The sequence below is a fragment of the Thunnus thynnus genome, chromosome 5 (genome assembly GCF_963924715.1).
Source record: "Thunnus thynnus chromosome 5, fThuThy2.1, whole genome shotgun sequence".
Lineage (NCBI taxonomy): Eukaryota > Metazoa > Chordata > Actinopteri > Scombriformes > Scombridae > Thunnus > Thunnus thynnus.
In genome coordinates, this window is record NC_089521.1 from 31,353,868 (window position 1) to 31,374,398 (window position 20,531).

The following is a 20,531-nucleotide window of genomic DNA, read 5'->3' on the forward strand; positions in this document are numbered from 1 at the left end:
GAGCCAGAACTAACATCATCAAAGCAGCAGAAAAAGCATTGTGGTGGCTGTGGATCAAGACGAGTAATCCATGGTCTACTTGGACACAAGCTGGGGACTGATCAACCCCGGCTGGGTTGCATGGGTGCGGGTGTCTGATGATCTAAGACCTGAAACGCTCTCTGACCCAGAGTTCATCACTGATAATGCTTCCAAGTCACACTTTCTGGTGTTTCAAGAGCCTCAGTGTGATTGTGCAAACCGAAAAACAATATAAATGGATTTTGTTACTCCCATTGTTATCAGGAATCATCTAGTCATAAGTTTTTACAGTTAGGAAGTGTTGTTTCCATTGAGTCAGCGTTAGTTATGCTTTTGCTTTCATTCTGACAGACTGTCAGCATGAAAAGTCCTCCTGAATGAACTGTTGACACTTCCTGTTTGCACTGTGTGCACCACGGATGTACAGACAACTATCTCTAGATTACTGTGACACTGAAGAAAACTGATGATTAAAAGGAAACATCTGCAATGTTATGAGTTATATCATGTTAGTTATGATGAGTATCTTATTTGAAATTGACTTCATAGCAGAGTTATGGACGTTTATCTGTGATCGGGACATCAGAGATATTTATAACCTTGTAGACGTCCTGATAAAACAATAGAGGTCATTAGCGCTGCCACAAGGAGGGGATCCCTCACTGGCTTCCCACCCAGAAACAGGAACAATCATTGTAACCATTTATTAGACCAATCATAGGTACTCAAGGGTGTAGGTTTGGTTTAACAAGTAAAATAAATGAAGTTTATACATGAAAACTATACAGAATATATAAAAATAGACAGATTCCTTATTGATACCTGATATTACATATTGTAGATGAATATCGTTGTGACTCGGGATGTGAGGGAAGACATCGTGCCTGAGCCAACAAGTAGGTAACAACAAGTACAGGAAAGTTGTGTGTGCATGTGAATGTGTTTGAGACTTCAACATTCCCAGATAGCAACATTGCTTTGGCCCAGATCCGGCCCACACCCAACACTTTTAGCACTTTCATCCGGCCCACATACCTCGTGGAATGATGGCACTTGGGCGGTCTGTTCCTGTTTCCCAGATCTGGGCAACAAGCAAGTCGTATGTCAACCAAGAACAAACCAGATAAACCAGAACTGGCCCACATCCAGATCCAGAACACACATACCTGAGAAAGGTCCACATGTGATTTGGGATATTTGGGCCATATGTGCTATTTTACATGTGTTGCTATTTCAGACTCACAACCATTTTTTCTGGGCCAGAAGAAGACCAGCAGTGCTGCATCATTGCCTGAAGTGGCCTATCTGGGTTGTCACACAGAGCAGCTTTCTACATCTGTATGAAGATGTGGCAGCGCAGTCAATGTTTGTCTGATGATGATGGCTAACAGAAGGTACCTGACATATTAGTCGTCAGTTTAAGCGCATTTAGCCAAAACCACAAATTCACCACAGCACCAGCTTTTTTAACTTCAAAAGTAATGGAATTAGTTGGGCTCCTAATGACTTTTTAATGGAGTAATAACTTCTTCTTCTTTGCTATTGATTAATGGAGTGATGCATTTCCTGCTTCGTTATTAGCTGCTGGATGCTGGTGCTGAGTGTAACTGCAGAGCTCATTCTCATCTGTTTAACAACTGAAGTTTGGTTTTGATTTATGAGCACACAGAGAGCTGAGCTGCTTCAGTCCGTGTTCAAAAACGCCACGTCTGCACTGTAAGAAGTGAACTCCAGCTCAAACCTGAGTAAATCTTAAAGCAGAGGTTCAGATTTTGTCGACCTCGGCTCCCGTCCTCCTTCTGAAACACCGTCCGCCGAAGCATGTTCTTTTGACACCATGTAGCGTGTTGGCGTGTGTGCATGCATGCATCTCCACCTCTGTGTATGTGTGTGTATGTGTGTGTATGTTTTATTGTTTGTGTGTGTCTAATCTGGTCCAGATGATCGAGGGGAAGATGAGAAGCTGATGGAGAAAGAGAAGAGAGGAAGGTATGAAGGTATGAAGTGATGGAGGGAGGAGGAGTGACACATTTTAATGGCGGCTGGCTGGGGTTAGCATGTTAGCGAGGTTTCCATGCAGCCGGCCCAAACATCTGAAGCTAATTACACAGAGACACGACAGCAGCGTGGCTGCAAAAAGCACTGTGGGGAATCTCTGCGGCGAGGAAAAGACCAGGACAACACTTTCCACACACAGACGGACGATAAAAACGCCAAACATCTGTGTGATTCCGATGCTGTCGTGACAGACAAGGGTCAACATTCACTGTCAAAGGCTTTGCTCAAAGGCACATCAACATTAGTTGTTAGGGGAAGGAGAGAGAGAGTGTGTTAGAGTCACACCAGAAACACAGAGTAGGTCTTGTCACTTTGAACTTCCTCCAACATGAATCAGCTTTTCACTTTGAGTCCAAATCTGAGTTCTGTTGTCTGACCTTGCTGGTCTGTTTTGACACTTGTTTATTGATGTTGTAATCTGTTGTTTGTATAAAGCTTTTCTCATCAAAGTTCAGCTGTTTACCACCATCACTAAGAGTAGAGGATGGCGAGATGGTGCCTGTTTTCACTTGAACAGGGAAAACAGAAAACATTGTTCGGCTGAGTGTGGGTTTGATTCTTCAACCAAATACAGTATAGCATATCATCTAGCAAATAAGAACATATGATTTAATTGGGTTTTATGCATTCTATAATAACTGTAGTGTACAAAACATACCATGTAAATTACTGCATTAAAATGCACTAACCAAGCAGCAGCTGCCACAGCTTGAGGCTGAAATACCTTAAAGTGCCACCGACGGCTGCTAGCTGCTCCAACTGACTCCCATTCAAAACTTCTCTCTAGAAATACTGAGTCATTCATATTTATTGAGTCATTATGGTCTCAATCACTATATTCAGAAACAAATAAATACATTTAATACATTTGGCGCAAGTGTGCAGCGCTCGGTGTTCCCAGTAAGCTAGTGTTAGCTTGCGTCTGAGGTAGCGGGGCATGTTTCCAGACACCCTGCACTCCTTATCTGGAAGGTCCTGGCTCCAAACGGAAAAGATGGCGCCAACCATAAACTGCTACTCAACTTCAAACCGGCTCCAATGCAAACCAACAGGAGACGTCACACCTCGCTACGTCCGTCTTTATACACAGGCTATGACCTAATGGTAATGACTGATAAAGACCTGATACTTTATAATAATTATTATGAGGTCTTTTTATGAGAATTATCTTTAAATGAAGCCCTGAGTAGTGTCTGCAGGCTTCCTCACAGGCAGCATACAGTTACAACAACGTCCATCAAGAGGACAGGGCAGCGTGTATGTTTCCTGAGAGACGAAACTCAGGGCAAACAAAGCTGTAAATCATTGCTCTAAAGTTTAATAGCTGTGAGCTCACAGTAATAACATATAGCGCATTAATATTAAGATCAACTTCTCTCGTATGGATTTTGGCATTCGGACAGTTAAAGGACACTGTGCAGAGTGGTTTTAGAGAATGAATCAGACTGAAACTGTAAAAGTGAGAGGGACTGGAAGAGCAACAAACCACAAGGGCCACAAATTATCAGAAAAAATGTCAGGAAGCAAATCTGGTGCCCAGGTTTAGTAATCCAGCTTTGGGCATCATGTTCTTCCACTCAGTGAGTAAAACTGAGCTGGTGATTCCAGTACAAGACACGACTTCGTTTGTGGACATCTGAACATTTTATGAATGACAACCAAAACCAACTGATTTGGCGAAACATGGCGCAAAGCTAATTATTTTATTAATTTGTTTTTATTTAACCTTTAATACGTAAAGGTAGGTGGCTGGCAACACATGCAAGACAAAAAGTAGGTTCACAAACATTCCCCAAATTTTTGGCCAAATTCCCCAAGAACATAAATATGTGCATCTACATATTCTTGATATTCTTGATAATTAACCTTTGAAAACACAATCAGTTGCTAGCCAGCCGAGGCTTGCCGTAAAGTAATTACTTCAATATCAAAATCTCGAATCCATGAACAGAATCATGTGTTATTTCACGCCGTCCACCTACCGACATCCGTCCTGGTCTTGGTCTTGGTGTTTGTCCTTGAGTCCAGACTCAGACAGACGATCACAGACATGCAGGTGACCTCCTTCCCTCCTCGCCAACAGTCCTTGTTAAAGATGTTGATCTTCTCGGGTTCAAAGGTCAGCTTGGCCTGAATCCGAACCACACCTCGAGACCTGGATCGAGGGAGCAGGCTTTGGTCAGTCCGCTGTGTTTGTGTGTCATGTTCACTTGTGTTAGTCATGTTGTGGGGAGTCAGTCAAAAACTGGACCACCTAAAGGCAAACGCAAACGATTTTATTCATCAAAGTTTCCAAGTGCTGGGGAGTGCTACTGCGTATGGGGGAAAAAAGTTGTATAAGTCCCTTTGTGTCTCCAGAGGGAGATGTGTGAAATCTGATAAATTGCCTTAAGTGATGTCACTTGAATCGGCATCAGTTTGGGCTGAAGACTACGAGTTTGAAAATGAAACAAATCTGCAGTGAGGTTACCGGACCTCTGCAGCTCCTCAGCTCGGCTGGAGGCTCCACAGCTTCAAGAATGTGCAGAATAAAAAAAAGATGATAAAGAGCTTTTTTTCTAGAACTGACCATTGTGAGTCCAACACTTCTACAGGAGTAGAATAATAAATCAGTGGAGAACTGATTCAGTTTTGGAGAGGTGATGATGTTTTTTAACCTTTGATAGCTGGATTGAATGGTGACGGCCAAACATACTCTAGGTTTTATTAGTGTTTTATGTTTTATGTCTAATTTAAACCATTAAATTTTGGGCTTAAGGCTTGATTTTGTTTTCTTACAGGATAAGGTCTGGTGATTTTCTATATTTTTCTTAGGTTTAACAACTGACGTGTATTAATAGTTTTTGGACAACAGCGGAGGTCTACAGCACGGAGGAATAAGATATATATCAGGCTTTGGATAGACATAGTTCATTGTTGGTTTGGATCCAAACATGACATTTATTGACAATGAGAAATTGGGGGTTAGGCACGTAGTGGTTGTAGTTGTCCTCCTAAGTAAAAAAACAAATGTGTCTGACCAGATGATCACAGCAGCTCCCAGCGCTCCCACTGCAAGATCGACAAGCCCGTCTGCATTAACATCCAGAACGCCATGAAGACTTCGACCGAAATACTTCAGACCTGCAGAAAACCCAGCTGCAGAGAGACGCTGGAGAGGGAGAGGAGGGATTAACACGGTTTGGGTTTCTTGCCCATATTCCTTCTATTACTGGTTCAGAGTCACTCACCTGTCTGTACTGCGGTTGGATGGTTTTGTCGTGGCCATAAAACACGTACACCGCCCCCTGGTGGTCGTCCTCCAGTGGCGCTCCGACCACCAGCTCCCTGAATCCGTCTCCGTTCATGTCGGGGATCTGAGCCAACGCCGAACCGAAACGGGAGTTCTGGGAGTGGTCAGAAACCTCCAGCATCCCCTGCAGGATGAAGGATGTCTGTAGGGAAAACGTTTAGTTTAGTTTCTCTTTCTGTTCATTTGCTGCCATGATATATGTTAGTTGTTGTTAAAGTTTGGTGTGTAAAAACGTAAAAATGAAAAACGAAATCACGTGATCTATTACTTTTTTGTTTCCCAACGAAAATCCAGAAAACCAAATTCAAAAGACCGTTCAATTTTGGTTTAGAAATCAAGTATTTTTGTCAGTTTTGTACGATAGCGGAAGCGGCTACATTAGCCTACCCATGATCCTCAGCGACCGTTGCTATGGTGAAGACGCCAGCGACAGCCACGCCCGTGTGTGTAACGGGATGAAGACGGGTCACATCCCTCATTTAAGCCCTACACTTTCACTTTCATAATTTTCATCAAACTGGACTTTAGTGCATTTTATTCAACCTCCACTGTTACATGATGTAATTATTTATTAATTATTTATGTTTAATTTATTCTCTTGTCACCTTTATATATTTCATACACTTCGTTTATTTGTCCATAGCACACATTATTTTCTTTACAGTTCAATGAACAGTAAAGTACGTTGATCCCGATCATAACCAATAATCTGCAGTACTACATAATGTTATACTGACTATATGTTAAGGCTGTCACTGGCGTCTTCACCATAGCAACGGTCGCTGAGGATCATGGGTAGGCTAATGTAACTGCCTCCGCTATCGTACAAAACTGACAAAAATACTTGATTTCGAAACCAAAATTGAACAGTCTTTTTAATTTGGTTTTCTGGATTTTCATTGGGAAACTAAAAAGGAATAGATCACGTGACTTCCGTTTTTTGTTTTTGGTTTAAAATGAAAAAAGGAAAAACCCCTGTAACTTCCGTTTTTGGTTTCAAACGCAAAAACGGATCCAAAAAGGAATAACGATAAAACAAATCGGCAAAAACCAAAAACGGGCCGGGTTTGATTGGTTTTTCGTTATTTGATTCTAACACCAAAAATGTTTTTTTTGTTTTTTGTTTTGAAACAAATAACAGATTTACCGTTTTTTGGTTTTTGAATTACAAATGACTTACGAATTACCCAATGATACCTGGACCCCCTCTGCACATCTCTAGTGTGTAAGTACCTGTGGTGTGACGGTGTAGACGTAAATCTTCCCTCTCTCCCAGCCCTGACTGTAGTACATGGGTGCCGCCACCAGGAGGATGTCAGTTTGTCCATCACTGTCTATATCCATCGATAACAACTCGCTGCCGAAATACGACCCGATCTGCGAAAGAACAAAACAAAACATGAGCATGAAGATTAACATTTATTTAACACTGTACTATATTAGAGCAGTGGATAATAATAGCCAGAGTTTGTCTCTTGTCCCTAATGCACTGCTATGATTTCATACTTGTTTGCTGTTGTTCCAGCCCTTTGTACATTTGCAAAGTCATCAGTTAAGTGCAGCTGTGTGAGATCAAATTTATGTTTTTGCCTTTGTTTGGCGCTCCAGCTAACGCCAAAAATAACAGCTCCTTCCATTACCACACCATTGTTCAGAAAAGTGTTCACAATGCCGAAATTTTAGGTGAGTTTTGACTGAAAGAAAGAATGAAAGAGACCTGACATTGATATAATTCATTCTCTCTCTCTCTCTCTCTTTCTCTGTTTCTGTAAACCAGCCAGTGGTTGGTCCTGGTTTTACTAAGAGCCTCGGGATAAATCTGTATACAGCCATGTGTCCCACATGTGTGGATAAGGAAGAATATGTACATGTTTGTACGAGTGTGTGTGTGTGTGTGTGTGTGTGTGTGTGTGTGTGTGTGTGTGTGTTTGACCTGCTCTCCCAGCAGCGCGTTTAGGATGGTCAGGTTTCCGGTGTTCTTCAGGGTGAAGATGATGACTTTGCCGCTGTGGTTGAACCTCGGAGCTCCGGCCACATAGAGCTGATAGCCATGGGATGAAATGAGTGAACCCACAGAGTAACCTGAAACAAAAACACCAGAAACTGATCAGTGAGGATTTCCTATTCTTCTGTTTGTTTTCCCTTATTTTCCCCCCTTTAAAAGAGCTTAAAAGATAAGGCCGGTGATTATCTGCATTTTTCATATTGTCAGTAAATCTCATGTGCAGAGCCAAACCAACAGTGAACTGATCTACTTACAAGTATCGTGTGTGAGTCCATAGCCTGATATATCTGATTCCTCCGTTCTTGTCCAAAAACTATTAAAAACACTCTTGACTTTGTGCTACGTTGTAAATTTCCCAGAGAACTTCAGTACAAATTGAGGAGGTTGTGATAATTAGCACAACAAGCTAGCGAAACACCATAAACAGAAACACATTCTCATGCTCTGCAGCATCTGCCTTACAGGAACTACTCTGCGGAGACTGAAAACGCTGTTATTAGTCTTTGCAGCCATTTCTAAACAAAACCACGTGACCAAACTCTTCATAATGAAGGAACATGTCATCCAGTGCAACAATGTGGCTCATTGACTGGTTTTCTGGACAACAACGGAGGTGTTTCCACTGGTTTAAAGCTAGAGACACACCACTACTACTCGTGACACAAAGATAAGATTTAAAACACAGTCTCTATAATTACCCAGATAGGCTCCGTGGTTCTTCAGCTCCTCTGGAAACTCTTCCTTATAGGAGGATTTCGGTGGAACAACTTTCCCATGTTTAGTCTCTTTCAGCACGGCTCCGTTCCAGTCGTAGGCGCCCACTGCCCCGAGCAGAATGCCGTCCTGAGGGCAAAACATGGATTTACATGGAGGTCACTAATACAGCCAGCACATTGTATCACATGTATATAACATGAGGAGAATTCAAAGGGCAGGGAGACGTCTGAGCGCTGAAAGCTTACAGATTTAATGTCTTTACTGTTGAGTGAATCCATCAGTACAGTCATTGACACATTTTTGCAATATGTGATTCCAAGTTGGATGTTTTGGTGTTTGATATTTCCACATATGTTACCATGATGACTGGAAATGTTTTTCCCATCATGCAGCTCAAATTACAGGACACAGAAAGTTCCCATCGACACAGATCATAAGTAGATTTTATCATCTGAAACCTATTCTGAGCTTCACAAACACTCTGAAGTGACTATGCATTATCAGAATTTAATTGAAAAAAAAAAAAAATCATTTTCATGACATACATGAATGCAGGCCGTCACCAGGAAGTCACTCAGCTTTTCAAAGTGTTTTCAAACCTTTAGTTGATTTGCTTTAGTCGAAGTCAGTGGATGAGTTCATGAACCTGTTTCATCTTCCTCTTGGTTTGATTTCTTTTCCAAGCAAACCAAAACGCAGCACTAAAAGTTAGATGAGAATGTTCTCTCCTCTCATCGGTTGAAGTCAAAGTCGAGTTTAAATCTTTTATTTAAGTCTGACATCATGAGTCTCTCGACTGAAACCTGGTATTAACATGTGATCTGTATCTAGATAATGACATCTGATCTATGGGTCTTTGCATTTAAACCTGATATTAAAATGTTTTCTCAATGGAGCTGCCATTGTGATCTGATCTCAATATGCAAATGAGCTGAGGACGGAGCTGGCGGACTTGGCAACAAACAAGGTGCATCACAGGTCAAGGAAACAGCTGCTGTCCATTCATTTCTAACTCACTTTTCGTGAGGGGAGAGACTTCTAGCTACTGCTGCTACTTGTAGTTTCTGCAGGGCTCTCACTTTAGCTGGCAGGAAGATGTGGAACTAGGTGACCTTTAACTTACTGGGATGATTTTTTTCATATGAATGCGATCACGCTGTCCAGATTGCATTTGCACCTGCTGAGAGTTGATCTCAGTGAGAGTCTGACCACCTCCAAGTGTGGTCTGGCTGATCCGATCGCATCCTGAGTGCATTTACACCTGTGTTCACATGTGTTTTTCCTTAACCGGATAACTTATCCAGATACGGTTGCATATTTTTTTGTAAATAGGGGTATCAATGACAAAGCAACTTGGTGGAGTTTAGGTTCAGTTTCAGGCTGCAGAACTCTTGTCTCCACCTCATGATCACGGGAAGACGGAGGGAGGAAACAATGCAAGCCTGCTGGTTATTTTGGAACAAAATTATAATCAATTTACAGATACTGAGCTTCAGTATCGTCTTAAAACTCAGTGAAACTGTGCAGTCAGTCACACACTCAGATGAACTCTGGCAGTCGTTAAGACCAGATATGAAAGTTATTAAATTGTTGAGTCATAGTCTCAGCGGGCCAGTGCATGAAGGACCACAGTGAATGACCAAATCGTTGGCGATGGCACCGCCACAAAGCTGCAGGATCTGAGCTGCACATGGACCAACTCTTGATCTGCAGATTCACTGTTAAATGTCAAAATGCTGCTTTAATAATCGAGTAGGAGGAGAGGAGAACGGTTTTCCTGCAGGACGACTCGGCCAGAGATGAGAGCGTGTCGTCTGTTTTCCACATCAGCTTCACATTTTTACTTTTCACTCCTAAAACTAACGAGTGGGAAACTCTTTGCATATTTATCTCTGTATATGACGGTGTGCATGGTTGTTAATGAATGCATGTGTGTATGACTTTAAATCTGTTCTGCAATGACTTCTGCATGTACTGTGTTTAAATGTGTGTGTGTGTGTGTGTGTGTGTGTGTGTTTTGTTGGCAACTTTACATTCAGGAAAACCATCTGCTCTGTGTTACACATAGAAAGTTTCCACGACACCATTTTCACTCCCTGACGTTGGAATTCAGTCGAATATGATTTTTCCCTGGACCAGAAACAACAGAAACATTTCTAGAAGCTTCTCATTCTGCAAATATCTGCCAGGATCAGAACCGAACCGACGCTGGATGTTTGAGGACGATGGCGATACCAGAGTTTGAGTTTCTGTTGGAATCAGAATCATTAAAATACACAGCTTTGCTTCTGTCTTCTTTTGATTTTATTGGATCATGATTTACATTACTGAAGAAAACTGGAGGAAATTAAGTTATTGTTACCAACATTGATCAGAAACTTGCTGATCTTCGTTTTTTAAAATAAAAGAGTAGATCAGGATGTTTTCCACCAGTCATTTCAGGGAAATTATTATTATCCTTTATCCAGCATGGACAGATCTTCCATTTAAAACACATCATGTTGAAATTATAATACTGTTCAACTATATTGTGTGTTGGAAAACAGATACTTTTTATTTTACATTCAGTTCTGGTGCGAATACGATCACTGGTGAGAAATCAGACTGATCCAAAAAACAAAATCCCATCACAGATCACATTTCTGACTCAAAACACAGAACCTGGATGTGAAATCTTTACTAATAGAATAAGAATGTGTATGAGAAGGTGAATAAAACTGTGAGTTACTCACTTTGACTAAATGTGAGGAGAAACCGGCCTGAGCCATCTGCAGGCCAAACCCTCGACCCTGACTGCTGGTTCCTGCAAAACACAAACACAACACAGAATGAGCATCATCATTTAAAGTCCACGTCCGCCCAAAAATTTGTTTTTCTTCTCGTTCCTTCGGTTTAATGTCATGATTTAATTGCCATATCCGTTTCCAAGCATTTTGCTTTTATTGATACAGCAACTTTATCACCACAGCCAAGCATTAAAAAAAAAAAAAGGGATATTTTGAGATTTTTTTGAATTTGCTGTATTTCACTCAGGGTTTTTTATGTGCAAACAGAAAATGGGAATTAAAGCAGGTGGATGGAAACGCACCTACACTTTAAAGTTACAGTCACATTATGTTTCCATCCAATCATCCATTTTCTTTAACACATATTCTCTAGAGAGTAGCCAGCCAATCACAGGTCTGACACATAGAGACAGACAACCATTCGCACTCACATTCACACCTACGAGCAATTTAGAGCTGAATATTCTGTGGGAGGAAGCCAGACTATCCAGAGAGAACCCACGCAGTCACGGGAAGAACATGCAAACTCCACACAGAAATTTCTGCACCATCTGCGCCAAAAAATGTTATGATGTCACATTTCTGATGTGGGTAAAAAATGTAGCCTGGAGCTGCTAGCCTCAAGAAGAGATGAGGAGCGGGCTACAGAGGTCTGATAACCTCACTGCTTTCTATCTCTACACCCTCAGAGTTTTCTCATCTTCAAACTTTGTAGTTTTCATCCTCAACCGATGCAGACTCAAGTGACATCACATGAGGCAATTTATCAGATTTCACACAGCTTCCTCTGGAGACACAAAAAGCTGGAGTTCCACTTTAATGTAGCTTCAGATATTTAACCACTCGACAAAGCAAACACTATGATTCAACATGCTGAAAGTCAGCTGACCCTCCAGAGTGAAAATCCTCTCTCCCAGAGCGTCCACGATGTCCTTCAACGCCGACTCGTCTGTCACGTTGAAAAAGTGCTTCTCATCCGGGTCGCTGGCGATGAACTTGATTTCCTTCAGAAAGGCTTCAGGGTTGATTCCTCGCCGGTTGTAGTAACCAAGAACCTGGATGAGACGCAGAGGAAACACTCAGGACAGAGGCTACGAGTTCTTAAAGCAGAGAGACTGAAACGCTTTTAACAGCGATATTCAACGACATGCAGGGCCAAGAGGAAGGAAGGAAGAAAACGAGACGGACAGAAGTTCTCAGGAGACAGAATCAGGTTCAGACAGGAAGTGTTGGCAGGTTATTTGGAGGGTTGAAGGTAAAGACGGACGGACTCACAGCGATGGCGTACATGGTGATGTTGTCTTTCTCGCTGTCAGTGACGGCCTGCAGCAGATCTGGACTGTCATGAGATTCTCCATCTGTGATCACGATCATCACCTTCTGAGCTCCTGGTCGGCTGCCGCGTTTGAACGCCTCCGACCTGCGAGGAAATAAAACAGACTATGTGTGAGAGCAGCAGGTTGGTTTCTGCGTGTGGGGGGGGGGTTATTATGATTTCATGTCATACCGGGCCACGTTGATGCCCAGCGCCGTCCTCGTCTCCTCGCCGCCCCGCTGGTCGATGGTCTTGGCTGCCTCCACCACATCCTCCACCGTCTGGTAGTCGCCCAGACTGAACTCATGGACCACTGTGGAGCCGTACTGAACCACACCCACCTGCAGCCAAAACACACACCTGAAGTCCTGCCTATGAAAGGTATCACTGCACCATGAGTGCAAAACCCAGCAAACCTGACAAACTTTGCTCAAATCTTTGCTCGAGGACATATCACTGCAATTTGTTGAAGGTTAGGAAGACGGTTTTTAATGTACTTTCCAGGATTTTAAACCCAGTCACAGACTCAAAACATCATCCATCGATTCCACTAACTTCTGCAGGTTTCCCAGTTCTTACTTGCATACTGGGACATAACTAGACTCATAAATCCAGACTTCCTCTCAGCTTTCGTTACAATTTTTAAGTTTGAAAAACATCCAAATAATCAGCCGAGCCTGGCAGAGATTTGTTGGACCAATCTAGGAACGACAACCTCATGATTAATCATCTAAATGCTTAATGGTTTTGACCAATTTTCATTGAAAAATACCCAGATTTTCAAAACTCAGGACTTGATCATTTTGAGGTTTTGTGATGAACCAACCTGCGTCTGACCTGGGCCGATGTAGAACTTGTGCAGGATGTTGATGAGGAAGTCCTGGACCTCGTACCATGGGTAGATGGAGTTTGAACCGTCCAGAACGATGATGATGTCCATGAACGTCTCACACCCTACAAAATAAATTATAAATAAAAAACAAGATAGAAGATTCGGTACGAATGGAAGGTTCGATGGATGGATGGATGGATGGATGGATGGATGGATGAATGGATGGATGGATGAATGGAAGGATGGATGGATGAATGAATGGATGGATGGATGGATGAATGGATGGATGGATGAATGGAAGGAAGGATGGATGGAAGGATGGATGGATGGATGGATGGATGGATGGATGGATGAATGGAAGGATGGACAGATGGATGAATGGATGGATGGATGAATGGATGGATGGATGAATGGATGGATGCATGGAAGGATGGATGGATGGAAGGATGGATGGATGGATGAATGGAAGGATGGATGGATGAATGGATGGATGGATGGATGGATGGATGGATGAATGGATGGATGCATGGAAGGATGGATGGATGAATGGATGGATGCATGGAAGGATGGATGGATGAATGGATGGATGAATGGAAGGATGGATGGATGGATGAATGGATGCATGGAAGGATGGATGGATGAATGGATGGATGCATGGAAGGATGGATGGATGAATGGAAGGATGGATGGATGGATGAATGGAAGGATGGATGGATGAATGGAAGGATGGATGGATAGGTGGATGGATGGATGGAAGGATGGATGGATGGAAGGATGCATGCATTACTCTGCAGGGCAGGTGTGATGGTGTGGGACAGTTTGAAGTTGCGGCTGACTCTGGAGCAGATTCCTGTGCTGTACAGGGAGCTTCCACATTCATGAGACCAGAGCGGACCACAAGTCTGAGGACACATTCACACACAGCAGGGACACAGAGTGGAAAGACAGATTAGAAAAAACATGAGCGATAAATATGTCAAATGTACAAAAAATGTGAAAAACATGCAAAATAAGTGATATTCTTCATCAATGTAGGAGCCATGTTTTAAGGAGCAGTTATGGCCATTCAGATTTTGACATTTTGTTAAAGTGTTCCAGTTAGGACTTCACAAGTAAAATGGTGACAGAATAACACATCTATGTTGTTGTTGTTGTTGTTGTTGTTGTTGTTGTTGTTGCTGCTGTTGCTGTTGCTGTTCTGCTTCTCTGTGTGTGTCCCCCCCACCCTCTCCTCTCTCTCTCAACCCAACCGGTCAAAGCAGATGGCCGCCCACCTACAGCCGGGTTCTGCTTGAGGTCTATTCCCGTTAAAAGGGGAGTTTTTCCTTACCACTATCGCCAAGTGCTTGCTCATGGGGGAATTGTTGGGTCTCTCTCTCTCTGTAAATTAAAGAGTATGGTCTAGACTTGCTCCATGTGAAAAGTGCCCTGAAATGACTTTTGTTGTGATTTGGCACTATATAAATAAAATTGAATCTATTCAGGTTTTGTATGAATGTGACATCATGACTGTTGGACGGACACAGATGGTTGTCTTCACCATTTGGATTTTAAAAAATTTTAATGCTTCTGTCTGCAAAAACTGTTAGGTTGTAATTCCCACACATACTTAACGCTAAAAATAGTGATGATCCAACAGACAATTACAACCAACTCTGCAGCTCTATCAAGCTTTTCAGCCTCTTTTAGCTCCTGGTTTTGGTTTTTTGGCACATTTCCTGTCTGTTTCAGTGTCAGTGTTTCCAGCAGAGGCGGCAGCTGTTTGCATATTATCAACTTTATAAGGTGATAATTCAGTAATGTTGTGTTTACGGTTTTCTCCATCACCCCAAAGTGTCCATTACTTCTGTTTTAGAAGTATGACCATAGTTTTTAAATGATAATGAAAAGTAAAATGAGCTCAGTTTGTTTTATTATGTCATTCTTTTTAAGTGAAGCTGATATGAAAAGAAGGAGAAAAACTCATTACACCTAAAGTCCTTACATTGGTTGCCTGCCAATTTTCATATTGATTTTACTTGTCTTAAAAGAAAGCGGCAACTGCCACGTCCTGACGCTGAAGCCGATGTGGAAGCACCTTAAAGTACCACCGATAGCCACTAGCTGCTCCAACTGACTCCCGATCAAAAAGCCTCAACTTCTCTCTAGAAATACAGTCATTCTGGTCTCAATCTCTAAATTCAGGTCCTCTAATAAGTGTGCTTGTGGTCATTTTGGAAATTATTGCTCCATTAATAAGATTTGAAGACTTATAGTAGCTTTGATGTCTGCTGTGTGGGTGTTGATTGACAGCTGTGATTGACAGGTGGCTCACCGACTGCTTTCCCCGGCTCCAGGACTCGCACTGAGTCGCACTATTGTCGCACTATTGTCGCACTATTGTCGCACTATTTCACTAAGTTTAATGTTACTTGATTATGATACCTGCCCTGTTAGCAAAATTTAGCTAAAGTAGCTAACGTTAGCCTAAAAGCAGGACTCTCAGGTCCTCTGGAGTCTTACTGTTGTTCCAAAGTGCACGACAAAGATGTTTGGTGAGGGAGCTTTTAGTTTTAGTCGGACCAGTTTGACAAGAAATGAGAGCTGAAAGTGTTGGATATCTTGTAAACAAAATACCTTTTCAGCCTGACTTTAATTAGGCTGTTTTAAGGCCATAATTTATGTTATTCAATCACTTATTTTATTGTGTTCATGTTTCAAAATGTTTCATTACCTCTCATCTCACTATTTTATTTATCATTGTCATTTAAAATCTATTTTATTGTTTTTTTCACACTTTTGTCATGTCTGTTACTCATGTGCATTAGTCTCAAATAGCCTTACTGTTTACATTTGTACTGTCTTATTATTACATTACAGCTTGTCAGTCATTGTAAATCACTGATCTGTATGAACGGGGCAATACAAATAAAACTCGATTGTTAGTCTGTGTGTTTTGCGTCTTGTGACTCACCACAAAGCTGTTGTCTTTCGGGTTGGAGGTCAGCGCCATTCCCAGCTTCATCTCGTCTTTCCTCTCAGACACGTTGTCCAGAGAAAGTTTCCCTGATCACAGTCACAACAAATCACAGTTAATCACAGAGTGTAGATGTGATGTTAGAGTCTGTGCCGTTTAGTTATTCAATGTAAACATCAAATATTCTGTCACATTGAGGCCAAAACACAAACATTTCACATTTCAGAGTTATAGATTTTATGAGTCTGCCTCCTAGAAATTCATATAGTACTAATTTGAAACAGCAAATATGTTTTGGGGGAAATGTCAACATAATGAGGAAATGTACAAAACACTTACAAAAGTAAAAGCACGAACATTAAAGCCCCCCTCCATTAAAAAATGTGTTTTACTTCCTGTTCCTACAGTTGGATGTTTGAGCTTCTCTGTGCAGAATGATGTATGTGCAGAGTTTGTTTTGTTGAAGGAGGAAAGTTTCTCTGTGGTCATCTTAAATCTCAGTTTAACACGAGCAGGATTTGTGACATCACAACTAGTTTGGATGAAGACGCCTGAGCTGGCTCACAGGCTTCACATTATAAATGTGTAAATCACCTCTATAAAGAGATTTAAAACCCTGTTTGTTTGATCTCTGTTGCTCTCCTGTACAGCTTCAGTACGAACACCTGTCATGATGCTGATGATCGGTCATGTGATCGGTCGGACATGTTGCTCACCCAGGTTGAGTCGGCTGCAGTTTGCAGCGGTTCTGGTATCCAGCAGACATTTGTACACATCACCAGTCTGCTGATTATCTGTGGACTCAAACGGAGCTCCAACCAGCAACCTGTAGGCAAACACACACACACACATGTGTTTGCACGGCTATCCTTGTTTGGACATTGCATTGATTTCCATTCATTATGGACAACCGAACCTTAACCAGGACCTCAGAAATTACTTTTTTTTCTGTCATGTTGACCGGGCTTTGGTCCCCATGAGGACTACTGGTCCCAATGAGGTCAGTGAACACACAGAATAAAAACATTTTGGATTATAAAAATAATACATATTGTGAATTTACTCTACAATTGTTCAAGAAGTCTTTTGGGTAGTTTGTGTGACATTTTATCAACTCAGGATTGCGAAAACATAAGAAACCATTTCAAAAGTGAATGACACAAAAATCAAAGACCACAAAAGCTCACACACACACACACACACACACACACTCATTGATTAATTAATAAGATCAAATACCCTACCCTAAAAATACTACAACTGTTGTAAGATGATACAATTTTGAATTATTTAACATTTTAGTGATATTGCACAGGGGTGCACTTAGTCATCTATCCATCTATCTATCTATCTATCTATCTATCTCATCATTTATTCTTCAACAGTGATCAGAAAACACTTCTAACATGTACTTCTAACAGAGAAACATGTATTTAAGTAAAGGCAGGCAAGATACAAGAAAAAGGATGTACGACTACAGCACAAAGACACAATAAATGAACTGTAAAGCCTCCTGAAAACATAGACTTTTGGTGTATTACTCTTTTAACTGATGGGTCCTGGGTTGGGCTCTGGCACAGTGTCCTGATTTGTGCATGTTATCTATTGCAGATCATTCAGTGATGTAGAAACACTGAGAAACGTTCAAGTTGTGAGGACGAACTTCCCGCTGCTGCGCTCAGAGGTCAGATCTTGTTCGAGTAGCAGCTGCTTCAGCGATCAGCGGCGGCGGTCGTGTTAAACGCACATCCTGCTGCTGCAGTGTCACACAGTGAGTAGGTTATTAGTGTTAACCGGAGAAAACATATGTGGCCTGCGCGGCGGTTCTGGGAAGAGGCCTGACTCACATACCAGAGGAGATGCCATAGTAGAGTGCTAACCCTTAATCTGCTAATGTGTCTCCCTTCCACATCAAACGGGCGGAGAGCAGCGCTGACAAACCACATCCCAAACTGCAGACGAACTGAGTCCACATCCTGCAGCCTGCAGCAGCAGACGGCAGACACAAACATGCCTCCGATCCTCTGACATCACTCCATCATGCTGATCACTTCCTGAGCAGGTGCTGTCATTTAGTTTACTGGTAAAACCTTTAAAAGATAGCTGTCTCTTCTTTTACTACTTTAATGACGGTCTGATTTCCCAGAATGACTTTCAAGAAGCCCAAGAGGAGAAGTTTGAACTGTGTTATCCAGCAGAACACAATCTGGTCTGTTTTCTGCTTCTGGTGTTGTACAAACTTATCGCTGAGTTTCTTCTTCTCTGGTTAAATCTAGAAGTAAGCACTCACTCTTTGAATCTGAGCAACTGACACCAAAACCGGAGGTTCATCATCAATGTTTCAGATCATATACTGTATATATGTGGAGGTGATATCTCATCTAACTTTGGCTATGAGAAGGATAAATAATAACAGCTACTACAGTACCGGTCAAAAGTTTGGACATTTTCTCATTCAAATGACTGGGAAGCTGTGTCCAAACCTTTGACCGGTACTGTACATAAAACTACACTAGATACATCAACAATAGCTCTCTTTTTAGCAATTCTCTCTCTTCTACAGTTTGGACCGATATATGAAACTCTCCTGGTTTAATAATCAAAAATATCAGGTTCTTTGATAAAAAAAAAGTCAAATGTACAAAACTGTGGACATAAAAACTTTGAGGTAGAACTCCCAAGGTGCATTTGAGCAAGAAACAATCACAGAGATTAAATTTCTGTTACATGTGCTGCTAACAGCAGACAGAAGTTAAAGATTACCATGTTGAGAAAACTAATTTCACAATCTGACTCTTAAATCCTGGGGCTTTATGAATCTGCTTCATAAACATACAGATAGGAGAGGAAACAGGACAGCGACTGGAGGGAAATAACAGAAAGAACTGAGTATTTTGTGAGTTTTGAGTTAAGTCAGAAGCTGAACTGAACACAAACAAGTGACACGAAGTGAAAATGTTCTTTGTGTTCTGTCTGAACAAACCATATTCTCTGCTGCACTACATCTACAGCATATATAGTAAATGTTATAAATCTATATGAATGGATATAAACATTTCTAACTCTTTCATTAAAGCATCCACATGGATCTATGTTGTATCATTTAATGCTACAGATAAACTTTCTAAATTGTCTCTTTTCAGCATAATCAAAGAAACATTGTTCTTCTTGTGTAACGAGAAAAACGGAAAGACAGAACAAACACACTCTGTCTCTCAGACACAAACACACACACACACAGATCGCAGCATGAAGGCTGCAGACTACATAAACACTCTGGCTCGACTCTATAAACACACACCGTCGGAGGTTTGACCTCAGATTTGACTGAGGTCAACACAGGTCAACAGGTTTGACCTCTGACAGACCACAACAGCATGTTCAACCCAAACACACACACACACACAGCTCAACACTGAGGTCTATCTGTGTTGTATTATTGTAAAGTTAACCTGACATATTAAAATTACTCACAATGTACAATGTAGTACAGAGTCAAGAGCTTGTGAAATGTAGCACAACAAGCTAGCGAAGTTCCTGCACATGCTCAGTGGCGTCTGCCTCACACAGAACTACTCTCTGGAGACTGAAAACGTGACCAAACTCTTCATAATAAAGAAACATGTCACCCAGTGCAGCAGTGTGGCTCACTGACATGTTTTTAATAGTTTTTGGACAACAACGAAGGTCTACGGCACAAAGAAATTAGATATATCAGACTTTAGATACACATACAATACTTGTTAGTAGATCAATTAATTGTAGGAAATTGCCAATCAATTCCTTTAACACAACACTGACATGGACTGGTGGCCTGCAGCTGCAGCTGCTGCTGGGCTGACGACACAAGTGGCAAACTTGTCTTTTGGTTTTGTATAATGGGCTGTTTAAGCGGCCCACATAGTGAACAGGGATTTCTCCCAGTGTTCCTGATGGCCTGTCTGACTCTGTATTTATGGAAAGCTAAGCCCTTTCTAACCTGCTTTACCTGCCGCCCCTGACCTTTCCACCTCTGAGGCCTTGCCCACAATCATACAGATATTTTGCAAAATGAACATTTCCGTTCTTCTCTCTCGGGGGGCCTGCGCACCCCTCAGCAAGTCAGAGCCCAGAAGCCCCACCCTGCTGTGATGTGACAGTGTTTATATCAAACAGCCCCCGCTGCACTCAGACATGGAGCTGAGCAGCTCGCAGCTTGTTTGTTTATTCAAAGTAAATTAAACGTGTCATGTGTCCAAACAACTTCACACTCAACACTGTACTTCCTTGGATCCTCAGCAGTACAAGTGTGAAGTCCAGCCAGAGCCCAGAAGCCCCGCCCTGCTGTGATCTCAGCGTGTTTATATCAAACAGCCCCCGCTGCACTCAGATACAAAGCTGAGCGGCTTGCTGTTCGCTTGTTTATTCAAAGTTTATTAATATTAAACATGTCACAAGTCTAAATTGATCAAAATCAACACTGCATGTCCTTGGCAATACACTCGACAAGCGCAAAGATTGGATGAACGATTCTTGAGATATGCAAATGGAAAACATAGATAGAGACAGA

At 41.8% G+C, this 20,531-nt stretch overlaps 1 protein-coding gene across 3 annotated transcripts in view; it reads right to left on the reverse strand.

The window, feature by feature from the left end:
- itga11b (integrin, alpha 11b) overlaps positions 1–20,531 on the reverse strand; it is a 49,134-nt gene that overhangs the window by 15,986 nt on the left and 12,617 nt on the right. For 2 of the 3 annotated variants that reach the window (XM_067590708.1, XM_067590707.1), the window contains exons 3-16: positions 16,699–16,808; positions 15,980–16,071; positions 13,814–13,928; positions 13,021–13,148; positions 12,387–12,535; positions 12,155–12,299; positions 11,769–11,934; positions 10,826–10,896; positions 8,075–8,219; positions 7,305–7,453; positions 6,605–6,748; positions 5,310–5,513; positions 5,100–5,230; positions 4,062–4,234 (exon numbers count right to left, since the gene is read on the reverse strand). In XM_067590708.1, coding sequence (XP_067446809.1) covers positions 4,062–4,234; positions 5,100–5,230; positions 5,310–5,513; positions 6,605–6,748; positions 7,305–7,453; positions 8,075–8,219; positions 10,826–10,896; positions 11,769–11,934; positions 12,155–12,299; positions 12,387–12,535; positions 13,021–13,148; positions 13,814–13,928; positions 15,980–16,071; positions 16,699–16,808 — 1,922 coding nt within the window. Of the gene's footprint in view, positions 1–4,061; positions 4,235–5,099; positions 5,231–5,309; positions 5,514–6,604; positions 6,749–7,304; positions 7,454–8,074; positions 8,220–10,825; positions 10,897–11,768; positions 11,935–12,154; positions 12,300–12,386; positions 12,536–13,020; positions 13,149–13,813; positions 13,929–15,979; positions 16,072–16,698; positions 16,809–20,531 lie in introns of those variants that run through there. The other variant, XM_067590709.1, reaches the window with a different exon arrangement.